Source organism: Poecile atricapillus, chromosome 3 (genome assembly GCF_030490865.1).
Source record: "Poecile atricapillus isolate bPoeAtr1 chromosome 3, bPoeAtr1.hap1, whole genome shotgun sequence".
In the NCBI taxonomy this organism is placed as follows: domain Eukaryota; kingdom Metazoa; phylum Chordata; class Aves; order Passeriformes; family Paridae; genus Poecile; species Poecile atricapillus.
The window spans coordinates 106,397,294-106,417,733 of record NC_081251.1 but is presented as its reverse complement, the minus strand read 5'-3'; the positions used below and the strand labels follow the sequence as shown (position 1 = coordinate 106,417,733).

Genomic DNA, 20,440 nt, shown 5'->3' with positions numbered 1-20,440 from the left:
TGTAAAAAGCACAACAAAGTTATTTCTGTCCATAAAACAAGAGGTTTTATACTCTCCTTGTGACAAATAAAAGGGAAAAAAAGTCCTGAAAAATTGGTATCAAGTATGGCTACTTCTAAAATTGGGACTGTATTTCAAGCATTTATTAACCAAATTAAGCATATGCAATTTAAATTATGCTTTCCTTGTCATATTAACATTTTAATGAATATACATCAGTGAAATGAACTAAAAATATATTGAAGATTTGCATGTCTGATTATCTCTGTGCAGTTTTGCAACTGATAATTTGAAAGGAGGACAGAAAAAAAACCCCTTGTGTGTCAAGGTCTATGCAAAATTACAGCTGCAAGAGGTTTCTTAATCAAAGGATTGTCTTATATCTTTTGTAAGTTAGAATCTCTTTCTAAATGAAGAGGATTTGCTCCAGGAATTATGTTCAAAGTAGTCATTTCCTCAAGTAGTATATAGGACAATGATGTCTTAACCAAAAGCACTTGCCAGGGATCTCCTCACAGATATAACCATCTCCTTTCAGAGAAAAGAAGGGAAACTTATGCTTCACCCCACTGCCTTGGTAAGTATTTTCAAAACAAGCAAAAAGAAAAAAAAAAAGCACCAGATGCATGTAAGGAAACAGAGAAAGCTATTTTGAGGAAGAAATTGTCAACACCAACCAACTTCTTTTAACCACTGAATGAAAAAAAAGCCCTGAACAACAAATGAGTTTATTTGTTAAAGCTGTGGGTAAGTCAGGACTCTGTTGCTGTTCCCAGACTTACAGGATCACTTCAGGCAACTCAGCCAAGCTGTGGCTCAGCTCACCACATTTCCACTAACACTAGACAAAATAACCAGGCAAGGAATAGGACCAGCATTTCAATCATGTTTCTCAATACTGCTGTTACAAATCCATGTAGCTGAGAAACTTTCTAGAAACAAAGAATATCAACACTGTTAAAGTATCAAGATTCCCCTGTTCTTGCAATCTGCGCAGATTCCCACCTCCAGATATCCTTTTAGATCATTTCCATATCAGATACCTTTTCCACCCTTCTCCAAATGAACTCTACAATACAAAACTCATCCAACAGCCGTGTCTCTCATTTTCTATTCCTCCTCCATTCTTGGAAGAAAAACTGTCAGTTTAGAGAAATTATCCCCAACATTCAAGGAGAGCTGCTTCATTTCTGTTCAAGAGATCACTAGCTAGAATTTAAAATGGGGATTCTTTCAACGTGCATGGTTAAATGAGCATTTTTTCCAAGGCAAGGCAGAGCTCTCAATTTCTTTTGCTCAATTTTGCCCATAACCTGTCCCTTCAACAAATTGATCCACACTAAAAATAATGGGAGTGGGAAAAAAAAAAATAAAAGGGTGAGGAGGGAACAAAAAATTTCATTTGGACTCACTCAGCCACTTTCAGCTCCACGAACATGTCACTGCTGAGGCAGCACAAGGCTGAGGACAAGCAGCAAGGAAAAGACCTGACACCAAAACCACCCTCTCAAACCCACGTGTGATCTTCTGTGGCAGTTCCAGTTACTGCCTTTTTTCAGTCCATATTTTGACAAGATGAAGCCAGCATACCAAGGAGCAGACAAATCTATTTAATACAGAGGTAAGTGAATCTGCAAAAAAAGGGCTTTGTTTCCTACAGTCTTCATCCAGTCCCTTGGGAAGGGGCAGGAGCCTCTCCCAGAACTTCTCTGGCGGCCTCTAGAAGTCCCTAGTCCCAAGCAGCACTGCTAGTGGTTTGTAACAGCAAGAGCAACTGCAGCAGGAGTGAGAACTTGATTTTATCCAAACAGGGTGCTAGTATTCCAAGCATTTCACATGGTGATTAACTGCATTTCCATGCAGGGAGCTCACAAAACCTCAGCATTAATGCTCGGCTGCCAACTCCCAAGGACAGCTTTGCACACCAGCAGATTCCAGCCAGCTACCTGTGGAATCACTCCGTGAGAGGTTTTGTAAACAGAATGATAAGAGGAAAAGAAAAAAAAAATATTTATCTTCTTTCATTTTTAAATAGGATAAGTAGAAACTCTAGGAGGAGGGAAAGCCCTAGTTTGCAGAAACTAGGATGGAAACATCTGCTCAATGAAAAGATTACACTGGTAACTAGCCATGAACTGAAGGGATTTTGCTTTCCCACTGTGGACTGTGTTTCTTCTGTTGCATCAATTCTTGCACAGCAAAAACCTGGGGTCCATCTTTTATAAAAAGTATATAAAAATATATACACACACACACATATATTTAAGATACAATAAAGAGAATCCAAAGGACTAAGCAGCAAAAAGAGTGCAATGCTCTACAAGTGTTTCTCCCCAGTTATGTGCCAGCTTTCTTCTATTCTTCTAATACCTTCTCCCACAGTAGCTCTTCCTAATTAAAATAAATTAAGAACCTCTTCTTACTTACACCCCGAATGCCAATGCTCAGAGATCTCAAAAGGGACCATGACAAAAGGATCTCGAAAGCACTTCTCAATAGCAATGTGGCACAGTGTCAAGAGGGGAAAGGCTGGCCAACTGGCAAAACAACAATTTTGAATGTATTTGGCCAGGCTAGGCCTGTAAAAACAAGATCTTTGTCAGCCAATGCAGTGGGCACTTGTGTTCATAACAACTCCTTTTTTTCCTGAGTTTCCTAAGAACAAATTACTTGCTAATGTTGATATCCAGCTCCCCCAAAGAACACAAATGGACAACACCACCAAAGCTAAGATGCAAAGAGGCTTTCATTTGCTGTAAACAGGCTCTCCAGCAAAGAAATTTCCTCTTTTTAAAATGTTTTTGAGAATTAAGCAAAACTTTTGACTTCTGTTAAAAAGATGCTAGTGGAGATTACAATTTTTGGTCTCCAACTGCATTTTGCCTCAATTACAGAGTGGCTTTGCTGCAAGGTCATGCAGCCAAATGGTGCCAGTCTGCATGTGGCATGCTGTGCAAATGCAGTGCTTTATTTGCACGTTTGCAGACACTCTCCACACAGCCCCAAGTCCACGGTGGTGGGGAATTGCACAGACAGTGGGACAGCCTGTGATTATTTACACAAGAGCTGCACAAGTCACACTGAAACTGCTCTGCCAACGTGCCTCAAACAGAACAATTCCTTTTGTGATGGGGGAGATGCAGTTTAGGGTCTCTGACTCTGCAGAGCCAACTCAAGAAAAGGTATATGGTGAAACACTTCTGCTGGGACAACTTTCAACAGCCACATCTGTTGACTCCAGCTGCCTCTGTCCTAGCCTCCTTGCAATCTGTTTCTCAAGGCTCCAAGAGATGCTCTGGAGGGCATTTCATCAAAGCTATCCCACATTTTATTGCTGTGTGTGAATGCCAGATTGATGTTAGATTGCAAAATATTTGTTGACAACACTGATATCATATATAACAGATTGCAAGTCCTCTGTCATAATGTGCAAGACCCGAGAAGGTAAAAATTTCAAGGGTCCAGGACTGAATCTGAATTTAGGTATATGAAAGGCAGTAAATAATCATCACAGCTGGCTTCATACAGCTCACCTTCAATTAATGCAGAATTTCTCCCTGTAATACCCTGAGCTCAGCCACAATCAAAAATACTTATATTTCAGTTAACATATTCTATTTAATAACTTCAGCAAATCCAGTTCCAGAGTAAAGACAGGGAATATATGGGTATGTGTGCACTTGCATATCCACATATACAGGGCACAAATAAACCAGCATAGAAACTGTCAGCACAACTGATTATAGAATATCCTTGCTTTGTATACAGGAGGTAAAAAATACTGTCAGATATATCCAGTGGAAAAGTGACAGTTTGAGTCAGACAGTTATTTAATACCTCCATTTAATGCTCTTATCTCCTTAACATACTTATTACACTTCCACGTCCCAAGAACTACAAATAACAGAATTCTCTTCTTGTTCCCCAAGTTCCTCCCTACTCCAAGAAGGTGACAAAAATTGACCTGTCGAAGCAGAGCACTACAGAGAGTACCATGCAGAGGATTAAGTAAATAACTGAATTAAGTCAGTCAACTGTGTTCATTTCCTCTGTGCTGAGTGACCTGCTGCCCTCTCCATTTTTTATTTGCTTTTGCACTGTACTGCCCTTACGTAAGTGTTCCCTCCAGCTCATAAATTTCCAAGGTGAACAAAAGCCAAATGATTACATTCAGCTTGGCCACAAAGGTGATTTTTTTCCCAACTGACTTCTACTTAGCAGATTCTATAATTTTAATCACATAAAAATATTAAGCCCATTTGGGTTAAGTTGATTAATTTGGCTTCTAAATGCCTGTGCTTTCCCATTTCCGACTGGAACATCGTTTCTGATGATATTAACAGCTACAAAGATTAATATAGATTATGGCTGGAAAGGAAAAATGGTTTGGTGGTTGCTTTTCCTTCCTTTTTGCAGGCCAGGCTGGCGTTATTTTGGTTTGGGTACCTGGAGCTGCTTTTCATCTCCCCACGCATCGCTTTGCCCACACCAATATCCTACAAAAAGCAATCTTTTCAAACAGATCCTTACATAAAAAAGACTGGAGATCCATTATCTGGGGCTATTTGCAGCCACATCTCTGAAGCAGCCTGACCTGGAGTCACACAGAAGCAAAAGCAGGCGCAGCCATAATCCTTCCTCCCTATGGCATGAGTTTACTCCTGATGTTCTCTTGGTCTGACCTCTCTGCAGCAGCAACAGCTATGGCTGGGGATAACTGCAGCTGACAAAAGCCAAGAGAAAAATGGCTTAGAAAAATGCACAAAGCACCACCACATCCTTAGCAATGTTCAGTCTGAACTCCCAGCAAGGGAATGAATTTTCTAGAAGATAAGTATAAGATTTTTTTATTACATTGTGAAAGCATGCTTATGTGTGAATGCTAAAAATAAATATAATTTGTTTGTAGCACAGACGATAGAAATTTCAGCCTAAATTTGTCTGGACCTAATTAACAAGTCAGAAGAAAAAATTAATCTCCCAGAAGTTTACTTTGAGACCTACTTCACTCCTTCACAAAACATTAATTAAATCTTTACAGTCATTGCAACTAAAACTTGATGAAATGTCAAGCTCCAGACCTTCAAAATATTGGTAGCATTTTATCTCCTACACATAGCACACAACAATTGTCTATATGCCTTATGAACTCTTTCCACACATAAACCAATAGAATTATTACCTGAATTGTTATTATTATTTTCTCTTAATTACTAGGGTCTGGACCCTCCCAGTAGCAGACAGTAGGTAAACTGCCAGCTGACAGTTCCTACTTCTTCAGCATCAAGTATGCTCTTGCACTGGCAAAGGTGCACTTCACCTAGCAAGCCATTTCATCAGAAAGTATTTCAGCTCTCTGGGGAGAGTTTAAAGTGACAATCAAAATATAATCATGAGTACTGAATATTAGAATTTCACTGAAAAGGCTGTTGCTAATGTTTGCCTGTTCCTCAGAGAAAAATACTTCTTTTTTATGAAGATACATATCCCTGGTGATTTCAGACCAGAGAAAGTATATTGAATAAAAGGCTGCTGTTTGCCCTTAACTTTGAAAGAAATGATCCTAATTTCTTACTCTGTATGTAGCTTCTGGTATTTGCTACATTGTGGTGTTTACTCACTGTATATCATTAACTGTTATGACCCCTCTGTCAGGTAGATGCTTTTAGAAAAGGAAAGTGAAGAGAGATACAATATTTTGGGAAAAAAAAAAACCCTTTAATCCATAATCCTGATGTGATTACCTCAGGTTTTTCCGGGAAGAATCGTGCACGAGAATCCCAGCTTCATGTTAAACCAGGGCAGAATATACTCTTTGATCATAAGACATGCTTTAAGATCCAACAAAGCCCCAACAGAAGTGATATTACATGGATTACTGGTATCTTAAACACTGAAAAGAAATGTATGTGGAAACACCCATTCTGTAAATAAGTTAAAGCAAAAAAGCCAAGAACAAATTCTCAGTTAATCTGTAATATCTGATCAGTCTCAGATATTAAACTGCAAAATACATAATGATATATATTTATATAAAGAAAGGAAAACTTATTGGCAAATCAGCCCACAGGAAGAACAACACAGCCCCAGGGGAGAGGCACATCTCCTGAGGAAAATAACATGACAACATCCAGAACACAAGTTTAAATATAATCTTAGTGCCAAGCCACTTGGTGCAATCTTGCAATCTTGGTGCAAAAAAAACTAATGCATTAATTTTCTATCAATGCAAGGTCAGGTATAAATCTGGGACTGAAGTGTGCAGGTAAGCCAACACTGCACAGCAGTGGCTGCCCACCACGTGGAGCAGTGCTGGTGTAGAGGGGCAGGAAGGGCATGAGAAGGAGGATGCTCCAGATCACTCTCCCATCCCTCTGAGCAGATTCATGTCTGGCTGAAATTTCATACCAAAAGTGCTTTACAGACATGCTCAGAGAGGGAGAACAGGATAAAAAAGGACATAAAGAAGGGGGCAGGTAGCTATAGATGTTTTAAGAGAAAGCCAGCAAGGTAGATAAAAACCCCAAGAGGATAAAACTGTGTGCCAAAGAAAAGATGGGCTGTTAAAACGGAAAAAATGAACCAGCACTGATGAGCTCTAAATATCACAAGATGAAGGCAAATGCAGGCTAAAGTGCAACTGCTTTATAATTTTATTTTTAGTCACATTGTTAAAGAAAATGGGCTTTCAAAGCTGATGGCTAGCATGTTCATCTGCCTTTAATCTTAATATAGATCTGCCAGGATCTATAAAGACTACAACACCAGCATAAAGGAAACTTTTAATGTTGCTGTAAAATCTTTACTGAAGAAGAGTTCAAATTCCAATTTACAGATCCTGAATCAAATTTTTCAAAGTTTGGAGCATGATATTTTCAAATGTTCCTCATTAGAAGTGTTTTTAAGAGTACCTAGGGAAAAAGGTTCATTTTTTTCTCTTATCCGGAATGGCAAGGCTAGCAAGAATTAATGCACACAAGTTGTGATGGATTCTCAAACACAGAAACATCTCTCTCCAGTCAGAAAACATTTACAAAATTTGACAAAATTCACATAAACTCAGTGTAGTGGCATTTATGAACCAGTCACTTCCAAATCCCCATTCCCAACCACATCAGGTCTCACACACAGAGTCCTCCCCTTATGAAAAAGCTGACTGACTAAATTTCAGAGAAGGCAAGCAGGAGGCAAAGTTATTTATTGAAGCAGAAGGAGCAGATGCTTCACCAAGCAGCCTGGCCTTCTGCTGGGTAGAAATCTAAATCCAACCCAGAGACACTGAGAAGAATCAGAGTGACTTCTGGAAAGGTACATTTTCTACAGAGTACTTCTTTGCTTCTTTTGAACCATGAAATATTAATGTCAATTCATTACATATCAATGCATTTGTATATTCCCCTGTTATCATGTGTCCAAATGAAAACAGTCTGTTGTGAATAATTTATTCCTGAATCATCAGCCAGCTTTCCTCTTCAAAGCCAGATCTTCATTATTCATCAAATGCCATCTATGGCTGACAACTTAGAAAATATGTTCTCTGCTAAACTTAAGAAAGGTACCAATATATGTGTATTTGATGTGCTACAAAACTTGATATTTAGAAGAGATGTGCTAACAATAAAGAAAAACACTTATAAATACTATAAAACATGACAGTTTCAAGTTAATGGGCTGGATCCAGTGTGCAGGAACAACTTGTTCAACCTCCAGTAAGAGTCTCTGTGACCAGTCTTTCCAGGAGATCCCCAAATCCCTGTGGTTTCCCAAAACTCATCCCATCACAGGAGCATACAGTCTGACACACAGTGCCTCAACCCAAAGATTGACAGCAGAGAACTTATTTAATCCACAGCTAAAGGCCATGTGAAACCAAAGCTCCTTAGAATAAATGTACATCGACTCAAGTGGTGACAATGCTACTTACTCCATGGTTGTTTCGGTAAGTACCAGTTTAACTCACACCAAGTGTCAGGCTTGCCACAGCTCACTGGTGTCCTCAGGGAAGGAGGCAAAATTGTGTTTGATGGCAGACCCAAAGATGCCTTTACACAACCATATCCCTTTGCAGCATGAAGGAGCATTGGTAAAATAACTAATTTTGATTTTGTTGTGGGGCTCTCCAGTAAGAGACACTATAGTGTCTCAGAAATGTGTATTCTTCCTCCATGTTCACATCCCCTGACTCTCTCTGCAGAGGGTGAAAGAAATCTAAATGACCTTGATGCTTGATATAACTGTAAAAATCCATTACTGGGAGAAAAAAGAGTTTCAAAACAGGAGTCACTAACTACATAATCCCCTTATGAAACATAACAGCGATTCTGAGTTAAGGATGCATTTTTTAATGGATGCAGGTATTTCTCCCATTTACTCACTAATGTACTCAATGTACTTATTATAATGTGCTCCCTGTAACCTTTTTATTCAAAGTAACCTTTTTCCATTTGCTGCTAACAGAACACAATAACTTTCAATCTCGAGATCCTGAGCTGAAAACTCCACTTCTTTGAGGTTAGGAAAAAACCTGAAGCCATACACCATTATCATATTGGTCACTGCAGAGATCCATGAGTGGAAGGCTCAGGGAGGAACAGCTTCCACTGACTGCAAAGGAAAGTGAACTGACAGAATAATTCCAACATTCTGTCTCTGTAGGATCCCAGCTTAGACGTATGCTCATCCTGGTCTTGGCTTAGCCATACAGTTTGAACTCAATCATTCCTGTGCACATGGATATTCCAGGTGTGTGCACCTATGTATGGACTGAAGTATTCCTAATTCAGGTACTCTTGCTATTAAAATACTATGAAATACAAGGAACCTTGCTAAACATTAACTGTTAACATCAAAATGCCCAAATCAGCTCATGGCATGATTTGCAGTAGCTACTGCTAAGAAAAGAGGTTTTAAAATTTACTAAAACATTGCAGAAAGAAAAGATACCAAATTGAAACACGCTTTCTGTCAGAAAACAACAGTAAATGTGATGACGAGAAGCTGTTAGCTGTACATTCCTATGGACTATAAAGATAAAAAAAGGAAGGCAATGTTCAGCACTGACACAGCTATAAATATATATATACAGATATCTTTCAGATAAGGCCAGATTGCATAATGTGACAGGTAATAAGGATGTACTTCTAACATAAGAATGGGTGTTATGTAAAATAAAAAGAAGTCTTTCCTCTCCCTTGTTCTAAAATGTAATTTGTGAACTTTACTCTTTTTCAGCTCCTACTCTGCATATTTTAACTAATTTTAGCGTTGAATTAAAGGAAAAAAAGACTAATTGAATTTGTAGTGCATAACATTCAAACAGAATGATAAGATCATGTTTGATTTCTACATCCTCTGATTTTTCAAGCTTAATGTAAAGAAAGCTGTCAATACATATATGATGAAAAAAAAAGCAAAAATCGTATTCACCACCCAGAATGTTGCTTTGTATGCAAAGATGGACCCAAATTTCAAGTCCATTAAAGGGCCAGTGGGGATGAACCAACTGGCTTGATTTGGATGCAGTGAATTCAGCAATACGTAACACGCCTCAGTGCATATGTAGCTACGTCAGGTTTATATACTCTGCAAAAAAAACCTTACCTGCCCGTTTTTTCCCAGTTCCATTTCAACTATTGCAACAGGAGTGTTCATCTGATCAATGTGCCTCAACTGTGACTTCAGGTCCACTCGCCAGTTCATGCTTTTCAAGACATTATCCCAGCGGCTCTGATTGATCAGGCTCTCGTGGATTTGAGTCCGGTGGTTCTTCCAAAATTTTGCAATGACTGCAGCCTGATCTGATGTGATGCCACCTTGTTTTTTGGTTTGGGCAGTGAGGAAAGCTTCCAGCTGATTCGAATCCATGTCTGCTGAAGCAATTGACTGCAGGAAAATAAAGGGAGTAAAAGGGAAAAGCTTGCTTAACTGAGGACTTAAAGGTCACATCTTTAGGGTTCAACAAATATGGATCTTAAAGGGGTTGTATAAAACAAACTAGGTTATGCAAATAACCTGACACCTTTCATTAAAACTCAATTTGCAAGTGTCCACTACTTATCCCAGATTCCTGCCCCACAGCAGCTGGAGGGGAGTGGGTTGGCTCCTGCCATGAGCTGGGAGCACCTTTGGGAATTCAGCGCTGGTATGGGATAGCAAGGAGGCTTCTCCCTGTGTCCTGGCCCTTTCCCCAGTGTGCCACAGACATTCCCAAATGGACACTGCTACAAACAGGGTGTGAGGTCTGGCACTGCACTGCTGCCCTGATGGGCCAGGAAACAAGAATGCTGGGATAAACAAGGCGTGCTCCTGGGCTGAAACAAGTGAAGGGACACCCAGCTCATTGCAACATCCATAGTTTCATCTGCCACCTGCACACCACACACAAGGAAGCAAAACTGGTAAATGCTGCAGCAGTAAAGCAGGGACTGCAGCAGCAAGAGCATGAGTCTTTCAAGGGAGAGGCAAATGCAAAATGCAACTGCATTTTTTCATCTGTATTATTCTATCCATAAGGCACAAAAATCCTTAACAATTCAACTGCAGCTTCTTTTACAGCATTCATGGACTTTGTCAGGCTTTATTTGTATTTTGCAATGGAGTGGAAGGGGTCATTTCCTCCTCCTCCCTGTGCAGCAACAGAAATTATTATTCCTAAAAAGCCCTTTTTATATACATATCCAGTTTGTCCATCTAGTTTTTCAAGACTGATAAACCCACAGCCTTGCATTTGCATTTGCCTAAGTGGCAGTAGCTGCTACTATATATGGCCACGAAGGGAGGACCAGAGGTGGAAAGAGGAAACTGTGGTCAAGTTTCCCCATCGTCACTTCAAGCAGATGCTTTTGCTGCATTGTCACACAAAATGGATGCAACTTCTCCAAAATGAACACAACATCTCCAAGCACACACTGACACAGAGCACAGCGAAGTGAAGTGCAGCCAGTCCTTGGGATTTGCCTTGATTTAATTTTCCTTGACATGGTACTGCTACAGCTGCACTCCAGGCATTTGGGGAAACCACAGCCTCATTATTCCTTTAGCCAGGGGGGTGACATCGTGTGGCTTTGGGCTGGACACACACACTGCACCTCACATTGCCTGTCTGCAAAAATGGGAAGTACTTATCTAAAAACTGAGGTGTCTGTAGTGGTTTTTTAAGAGGGATGAGCTGCCTTGCCTTGCTTTCACAACAGATCAGCTGCCATCTGTTATGCGATTGAGAAAAGAAATGGCAATCAATACTACGAGTAAAGCCTCGGCTGTATTAAGGCTCCAGCTTAATAGAAGCATCTGTGATTTTATTATAAAATCTGAGCTGCCTGGTGCACCATTCTGGCTTTTCTATAGGGCATTTGACATATTGGTACATACTGCTTGCTTTATATCAAAAATATTTAACTTAAGAGGTAATTATCCTGTACCAACTCATTATGCTGGAAGTGAAAACAGCGCTTTCCACTTTCAGAAGAGAACCTATTCAGACTTACAGTCCCTTCCTACAGCCACGTCTTACACTGTCTACTAACAGCAGCATGGAGTATTTTCTCCTTTAATATTTTTCACATCATTACATCTGTGTTGGTGTGCTGTGTGACACCAGCTACTGCTCATGCACTCCTCCTGCGCTGCTTTATGTGAATGGGGGAAGGAGTGCAGGTGAATCAACAAGCACAGACCCCAGCACCTTATGCAAGCCCTGTCAAGATCAAGTTCAGATGCAGACTTTCAGTTCAGCTGTGCAGAAAATTGCCTTCTGTTTCCTTCCTGTGCAGGAAACCAAGAACACAAACTGTGTCCTCTGCACTGAGTGAGGCAAAGGTGTCACAGCAAAACAGCTCGTCTGTGCTAAATGCCACCCTAATGCAGGCTCATGGTGATACCAGCTACCCCTTTGATAGGCTTGACTTCATAACCTTCCAATGTTTCACATTTATAACCCCCTGGAATTTTTTTTTAACCTCGCTCTCTTCACAACAACCGTTTTTGCAAGATGCAGCAAGATTTCTGGCAGTGCCCTTCTAAGCTGATAAAAAATTGCAGACACAAAGTTCCTTATTGTGCTTGACACGTGATATAAATCGGACTTTGAAGTGTATCCAGATGAGGAAGCTTATGACCAAACTTGAAATTTTAAGCATAAGGAACACAAAACAATATTACTAGAGCATATACAGGACACTTCAACCTGGCTATTTGGTAAAGATCATAAAGAGGTTGAAAATTAATTAAGGTCTAGTGCGAGCCACATTTAATAACTCTGCAGATTTATGTATTATAAGCATCCTGATATAGTTTTCTACCAAAAGAATGCCACATAAAAGGAAGGAAACCATGTATGATATTTAGCCACCATTTATACCTCCCTCATACACATGTGCACATGTACATACAATATGTGTGGTTTTATACTCTACACATAAAAGAAACTTGCTGCACACAGCCAAGAACCCAAAAGGTAACAATCATACTGTATTTTGGTGGAGTATTTATCAGATAATGCATACCTTATATAATATAGCCTTGTAATCCATCATTCACACTAGAATCTCCCTCTTTTTGGAAATATGACTACTACTCAAAAATTCCTTTAAAAAAATTAATGGAAATGGGTACAAACAATCAATGAGTTATATTTTGGTACAGCTGCATGAAGATATTAATTAATGAAGACATATTTTCTTTGAAATTCCTCAACAAATCCCACCAGCTATAATGGTTTTCAAGTCACATAAGAACAGTAACTCATTTTAGTATTCTTTTTCATCTTAACCTGGAAACACTTCACTGTGGACAAAAAATGAAAGAATATTTAAAGTCTTTGCTGATCTTCTTGGTCTCTTGTTGCATGAACATTTACACAATTAATTCTTTATTGTAGTTCTACTCCATTGCTTATATGAAGGGCCTCAGTTCAGAATTTTTTTAAGCTTGGGGAAATGTTTTAATTTAACTTGGCAAAAAATTGTATTTCCAGTCATATTCTGCATTGCATTACAAATAGTTCTTTCTATTACTTTTAACAATGCTCATTTATTACACAGAATATCAAATTATAGGGAATACATCTGATTGATATTTCTAAGGATTGATTTAAGTTAGAACACAAGTGGTTGCTCTGTGCTTACAACTAGAGATAGATAAAATATATCTGATTCTAAGTCTCCCTTTCATGCTATTAAACCCCAGGAGCTTCAGATGAGCATTTATCACCCCCAGGACAATGACCAGCTGTTGTTCAACTCTGACTGCCATGGCGAAGATTGTTTCACTGCTGGAATAAACAACACATGAGCAGTTTAGCATCCTAACTGGAAAATCCTCAGAACTTAAAGGTATTGAAACCTGTTTTATCCATCTGCTGCTAGAGCTGAATCACTGTCAACACTGATTCTAGAGTGATGCATCTTATTAATGCAAATTACTTAGTCCAGACAGACCTTAAAGTGCAGAATAATTGCCATACTTTCAGTCACTGTAGCGTTAGTGACACATCATTATGTTATAGAGACTTTATACTCTCAGCTAATTTCAGTTTTTGTTGGTAATCACAAGTAATTTACCATTTCAACATAAAAATCTTCAACTAACAAAAACCAGACAAGTTCTTTTAAGAAGGTATAGAATCACAGCTGTTCTATGCCAGTGCAAAATGTAAATTAACTTTACTTTGACTATTCACTTAAATGTCTAAGTAAGAAAAGCCTATTTCAAAACTAGAGTCTGTAAGACAACACTATTAGATATTAAAAATTCCTCACATTATGTATTTTATGATTTGATAAAACATACTTTTTCTTTTCCCTCCCAGAAAGCACAGATTATGGACAGAATATCATATTACAAGCACACAAATCCTGCCCTCAGTGACTGGCAATACTTTCCAGAGGCTGGGCAGATGCTTTTGAACAGCAAGAAGCAGTTTTGGTCATACTGAGTTCTCCTTGTGTTCTCCTTCAACACACACCCACTATGTCTTCAAATACAATTCAGCCAATAAAAATATGACTTCAAATACCATTTCCTTAATGAAACAATATTTGATAATCTGGAGAGTTTTGTATTACCTAATTAGATCCATCAGACATGTGCCCTGGTGCACAGAACAGGAAAACAGACTTAAATTCATTATCTCTTCTGAGAAATAAAGCCTGACAAGCACGCAGTACTAGTGAGAAACAACAATTGGTAAAACCCACTGAAAGAAAAAAGAACACATTTAATTCTCAGAAATAAAGCATCACAGAAAGAGCTCTAAGAGCTGGACATTCCAGCATGTGGAAGCATTTCCTCCAGCTGACCCTCCAAAGTGCAGGCAGCTGCCAGCCTGTAGCACAAAGAAATCCCAAGCACAAGGAAACCCACAAAGCAGTGCCATGGACTGTGCTACTAAATTCGCCTCCTCAGGCTTTTGGGAGGTGGGGTAAAAGGCTATTCCTGCATCACAGCCCTTCTCAATCATGTGCTTTTAGAACCCTGAAAGCCATTTCACAGACCCCAGGAATGCATGCAGGAAGATGTGGAAGCAGCTGCAGACAGGCAGAATATGCCAAGGAACCTCGCTCAGCTGAACATCTTCACCACTCAAAGCCCATTCTGGGTAACACCAACGTATACCTTTTTTCATTTATCAGCCTCAGAATAAAACATTCACTGGATCTGGGGGCAAACAGCAGCTGCCTGCAGGGGAAGAGAAGCAGCTCAGAACAGCAGACTGTGCGCTGTTGACACTGCTATTTGACAGAGCCACCCCTGCAAAGAGCAGCTTCTGACAGGAGGAATCCAACATCTTCCCAACCCTGTGATTTCTGGGTCTTCCTTTATATGTACGAGCCTGACTCTCCCAAGGGCTGCTGAGATATCCAGCCATGTAATAAATGAGCTGTTCCCACAGATGTTCCCTGGATATAAGTCCAGAAGACTTTCCCACGTTTCTGGAGTCAGTGCTGGTTTTCAACTAGTTGGTAGGTTGTGCCTCACTGTTTATTACAGTTCAAAAGCTCTCCTGAGAATCAGAATTAAGATAAAATTAGATACAACAGCCTGCAGCCTGTCTGCACTTGGAAATGGTGATCCATCTTTTGGGAAAAAAAACAAACAAAACTAAAGGCTTCTTTACCTCCACAAATTGCTAAGTCAGAAATCACAAGTGACTTTAATACATTGAGTATTTCTACCACCAAGTAGAAAGTTTAACTCATCTTTAAGTCTTCACGGAATCCATGGGAGATCACACAAATTCTTTTATTCACATTCTATACCATGTCCCAATATTACTTTTATTTGCCTCTTATGGAGCTGTAGTGAAAGCTAAAAGTGAAATAAAATAGTTTGCTAAGAGAAAAAAAACATTGAACCTGTGAACCATTATGAGGTTAATAAATGCATACATTGTTTAAACCCTGTAGCTTACTTTTTTTCTAGTATGTAGTAGGTCTTCTGCAACAACAATTTTTTTATTCCAACCTTTTGATTCCTTGCCAAGGAGGCGCTCACCAGGTCAAAAGAGGTTCAGTAGACTTGTAAATATTTTTGAATTTGACTTCTGATTTTCATCAAGCTTTCTTCTTGGATGGGAAGACTCGCAACACACAGCAACACAAAAATTACAGAACTGCTACTGCAGATGGGAAAACCGTATGTGTGGATGATGAAGTTTCAGGCAAAATTACTTCCTTCCTGTGGTCCTGATCTTATTAAGCTTGATTCCACACAGACGTGTCAATTTGGCATAAGGAAGGAAAAAACTCTTCTCAGTGGGTCACTTCCATTCTTCTTCACCAACTCCTCCAGCTTTACCCCCACAATTTCCAGGCTCCCACCAAGCAGAAATCCCCTAAGCACCTTTTTTAAGCAACTTTTTTTTTTTTTCTTTTTTTTGCATACAAGCTCACGAAACTATGTTCTCTGTTAAATTTACTTTTTTTGCTCGGAAGTTCAATAACAGGGAATACTCGGCTATTTTTGCCCTAGTGTACAAATGAACACAAAAGAGATCTCAGCATTAGTTTTTAAAAGCACGTGAAGCAATCACAACATTTTTTCTCCAGCCTGCCCCTGCCAGGAGTCTGTGCAGCTGCTAGAAATGACCCATTTGAACTCACAACACCATAAAATACCACTTCCTAAATATATTTGCAGAAGGTGTCATTTTTCTGCGGTGTGAAGATGCATTTGATGACAGAGGATGAAAGGCTGATGAAAACAGGCAGCCACCAGAGGAGCCGCAACCTGAGCCGTGTTTCTGCAGTCACATCACGCCTCCTGGAAACCTCCAAAACTGAGCACAAGTGGCTCCCCTGCTCCAGAAAACAACTTTAGTTGAAGGAAAACTGAGAATCATCAGGATTACTCAGTCTGGACCTACTCTGACTCGGCCTTACAGCACTTCCAAAACAAGAACAAACAATAATAACAAAAAGAACAAGCCCACCCATGGATAACATCAGTCACAGGTAGACATCCAAATGATGCCTGCTGACTCAGATTATGAGTAGATACTAAAAGCTTGGATTTTAAGCAATAAACGACAACAAAAAAAGCACCAGCCCTTCCTTCCTTCTTAAGTTTTCAAACCACTTTTATAATTTAAAATAGAAAGAGGAAGAGTTATACAAGAAAAAAGGCAAAGGAAAAGTGTTTCTCAGAGAGCACAGAGGTTGGACGGGCTGGAGGGAGATAAAACACAGAATAAAACAAAAGTTCTATTAATAGCAGACATACTTGCAACAACAAGGGTGAAACAGGAGGATAAAAAATATACTGAAATTAGAAAGACAAATATAAATTGTCCAACTTGACCTGTACTCCACTGAATTACAGCAAAGGAAAAAAAATCCCCCAGACTTTGCCACCAGTTTTCTCCCCATTCAAGTCCAATTCTTTGCTGTGGTTTAGAAAGCATTTTGCCACTTGGGGTGGAGGGAAAGAAATGTCACATTTCCAGTAGTTCTTAAACGTGCACCCTTATTACAGACAAGTTTGAGAGGTTCAACCTCTTTCAAAATGAATGTGCACACACACGTGCTCCCTGAACTCTGCTTCAGGAGAAGGGAGATGTTTTCTTGGAGAACATACAGATCTTTAGAGGTTACATTATTTGGTCTAAAGTGGTTTCTTCTTTAGTCCTGAAGGAGCTGGATTCAGAAGCAAGAACCCTCAACAGACGAAAGCCGTTTAATCTACTATTGCTAAAGACAGAGAGGTAAATAAAAGGCAGAAAGGAATCCAGATAGGACAGAAAATACCAGATGGTAAATGAAAAAAAAAAAAAAAAAAAAAAATCAAGGGAGAGAGTAAAAGCAGGAAAAGAGAGACAGACACAGTGACAGTCCTGGAACTGGTGACATGACCTGTCATTCCCTTAGGAGACCACATGCTCAGCCTTCTCATCTCCCCCTCTGCTCTCTTACAATAAAAGAGATGTGTGTTTATCAGGTTTCTACAATCATTCTGGGAAAATTACTTGCTGCTGTGGACTACTGCAGCATGTTTAATCTCATTTCACTTAGGAGAGTTAAAAATAGAAGTTGGAGCACTTCACATTTTAAAGACATGGAAAAAAAAAGTTGTAGCCCTATCCTGAGTGCAGCAATGGTGCAGACATTAGCAGAGCTTATTGGAGCTTTGCAAGCAGTGATCCTGTCAGTGAAATCAGCACAACCTTGCTTTATTACGAACCAAACACAGAAACAGAATTAGTATCATGAATTAAATTTCCACTTTTACTCAGAGTACCTTGATTGTCTGCATCTTAGAAGTTAATAGCTAACTCAGCTAATCTGTCCCTTGGCTTGCATTTGTACATAAAGCAGAGATGCCCTAGCAGTGAAAAACATGAACTGTGTGAGTCTCATCCCTCCACTGTTGCCATATACTCCCTTTCAGTGCCAAATTCTGACTCCAATCTCTGCTTTCCTTCTTTCCCAGCTCAATTGTGCATTACCTGTTATTGCCACTCTGAGCAGCAGCTGGAGTTCCATTTCCTGCCTGGAAGGAGAAGGATTTCTGCACTCCCAGCCCAGGCTGGGAGCACATCCCTGCCTTAGCCATAACCCTGCAGACATGTTTCAGAGCAGCAAATGGATCAGCCAGGAAAGGAGACAAGCTAACACACTACACTGCTTCACAGGAAGCAAGCAACAGTGCTCTGCCATCTGGGTCCTTCACCACCTATTTTGACAACTCATGTTACACGCTGACAGAGCTGATAGGTGAGAGGAAAGCTTCCATTCTCAGGATCCCAGCCACCAGGGCTTCCTTTCAGCACAGGGAAAATGGTTTTCCCTCCTGTCAGCTCAGTGAAACATAAAACATGTTCCCCAAACCAGCAGCAGACAAAGTGGCTGTGAACAGCTGAGCCTTTACGAGGAGAAAGGAGCAGCAGGTCAAACTTCTCAGCGTAGGAATCACAACTGCAAATGTTTCTTTCCATCCCTGTTGCTGGGAAACATCACCTGATCAGGAAAAAAGGCCAAAGCAGGGAGCTCAGAATAAACCATCTCTCACTTTCCCATAAAGACTTAGTTGCCATTTCCTGTGTCAAAATTATCTTTGCACTAAACATAATTAACATTTTGGGAATTAAAAAAAAAAAAAAAAAAAAAAAGAAAAAGCTAAAGACCTGATGAAACAGCTAAGACAATCAACCAAAGCACTCTCCAATAGAATCCCATTAAATACTGATGACTGCTCTGATTACCCCAGAAAGGGTGGCTCTCTGTCAGGCTGGGCTGCTGGAGTCAGAGCTGGCCAAGCCATCAGGTTTTCCCAAGCTTGTAGGAGCCCCTCAGCAGCCCATGTGCTCTGCTGCACACACACCGCTGTGCTTGGCAAAGCTCACAGTGAAAACTGCTTGGTGCTGAAAACCTCCTTTTAGATTTCACATTTTTAGGCCTCAGCTGCTAGAAACTTCAGCAATCGATTGCTCAAAGACACTGCAACCTGTGGCATCAAAAAGAATTCAATTAATTTTTCCCGTGGCTTTTGTCTTTTAGTCAAATTGGGGGTTACTAATATTCAATAAACTCCCTGCTATTTGTCCATATGAACCAGACAACTTCATTAGAGTTTTTCTGTTCATTATGAGACTTTTTATGGATTTCCTGACATGTCATAAAATGAACAAACCCACTCTCCTTGCCGAGCAAATGTAAATCATAAACGTACCATTTTTTCTTTGGCAGAAAAAGAGAGTTACAAATGTTTTTCTCACTTCAAAAAAAGGTAAAAATTGAGCTAAATGAAAAAATAAAAAAGGAATCACAACTAATCCAAGTACATAAAATATTTCTGCCATGTGTGACTGTGTAAAACTAAAAGGTACTTATACAAACAGCTTGTCAGAAGAGAGTAAAAACTACTCTTGAATGAAAAATGGCAAAAGGAGTCTGAGAGAACAGCACATCTGATGTGACAGTCTGAGGAGAGACAACAAAGCCGTGTGTAAATGTCAGACAAGGAGTAAAAATGTCTGTTGATTACTTGCCTTTCACACAGATACTACTTCAGTGTCTGCATGTATCTTCAAAACATATTTCATAATCCTGGCATCACAGTTCAGAGAGACTGCAAAGAAAGGAAAGGAAAAACTACCCACCAAGCTGAGGTAGAAATCTTTTGGCAGAGATCCCAAAACATCTCAACCAGAAAAAAAATCTAACCTTATTTGGAAAAAAACCCCACAGAATTCGCTCAAACTATATTTGTATTGCCACTTTTTATTGTAAGCGAAGAGGGAGAGATGTGAAAAAACATGCTTTCAAAAATGTATTAACATATGCACAGTGACATGATTACAAAAATATTTTAAAAATAGTTAGAAAAACACTTAAGGCTAAAAACTGTTCGGACAAATTGGCTATTATTTCACATTTTCTCTGAATAGTATAATTTATGTCTTGTTTTCATGAGATTGTTGCAGTCTATTTTTACTTACATGAAATCACATTTAAGCATTGTAAACCAGCATTGAAACCAGCATTGTAAAGAGGTAAATATAGAATATGCCAAAGAATCAGAGGGTTAAAAAAAAAAAAGCATTCCAAGATCACCGTCACCTTTAAAAACTAAACTTGCAGTCCTCAAGCACAGCAGATAAAGAGACACTGAACTCTACTGGGAACTGAGAATGAGGAGGGAACTTGCTATACAATTCTATAACTACCAACTTTATAAAAGGTAGAATACTCTGAATTAGATCTTGGGCTATCAACCAGAACCAGGTGCTCGTGCACTGTAAACAAAGCAAAAGGCAAGTCCCACAGTCCAATTTTTAAATCATTGGGTGGCTAAAATAAGCAAAGGAAGATTTGGTTTCCTTGTTTATGACTGGTAAATACAATGGTACAAAATCATGGAAAACTACTGTGCTTAAGCTTCAGGTATTGAGAATACAAAACAAAAATGCCTTCCCCTCAAAACAAACAAACCAATCAACTGCCAA

General features: G+C 39.5%; 1 protein-coding gene across 1 annotated transcript in view; it reads right to left on the bottom strand.

Annotated features, from left to right (window-relative positions):
• Positions 1–20,440, bottom strand: part of COMMD1 (copper metabolism domain containing 1) — a 60,122-nt gene that overhangs the window by 32,829 nt on the left and 6,853 nt on the right. The window contains exon 2 of the mRNA XM_058835441.1: positions 9,601–9,882. Within this exon, the coding sequence (XP_058691424.1) occupies positions 9,601–9,882 (282 nt within the window). The remainder of the gene's footprint in view (positions 1–9,600; positions 9,883–20,440) is intronic.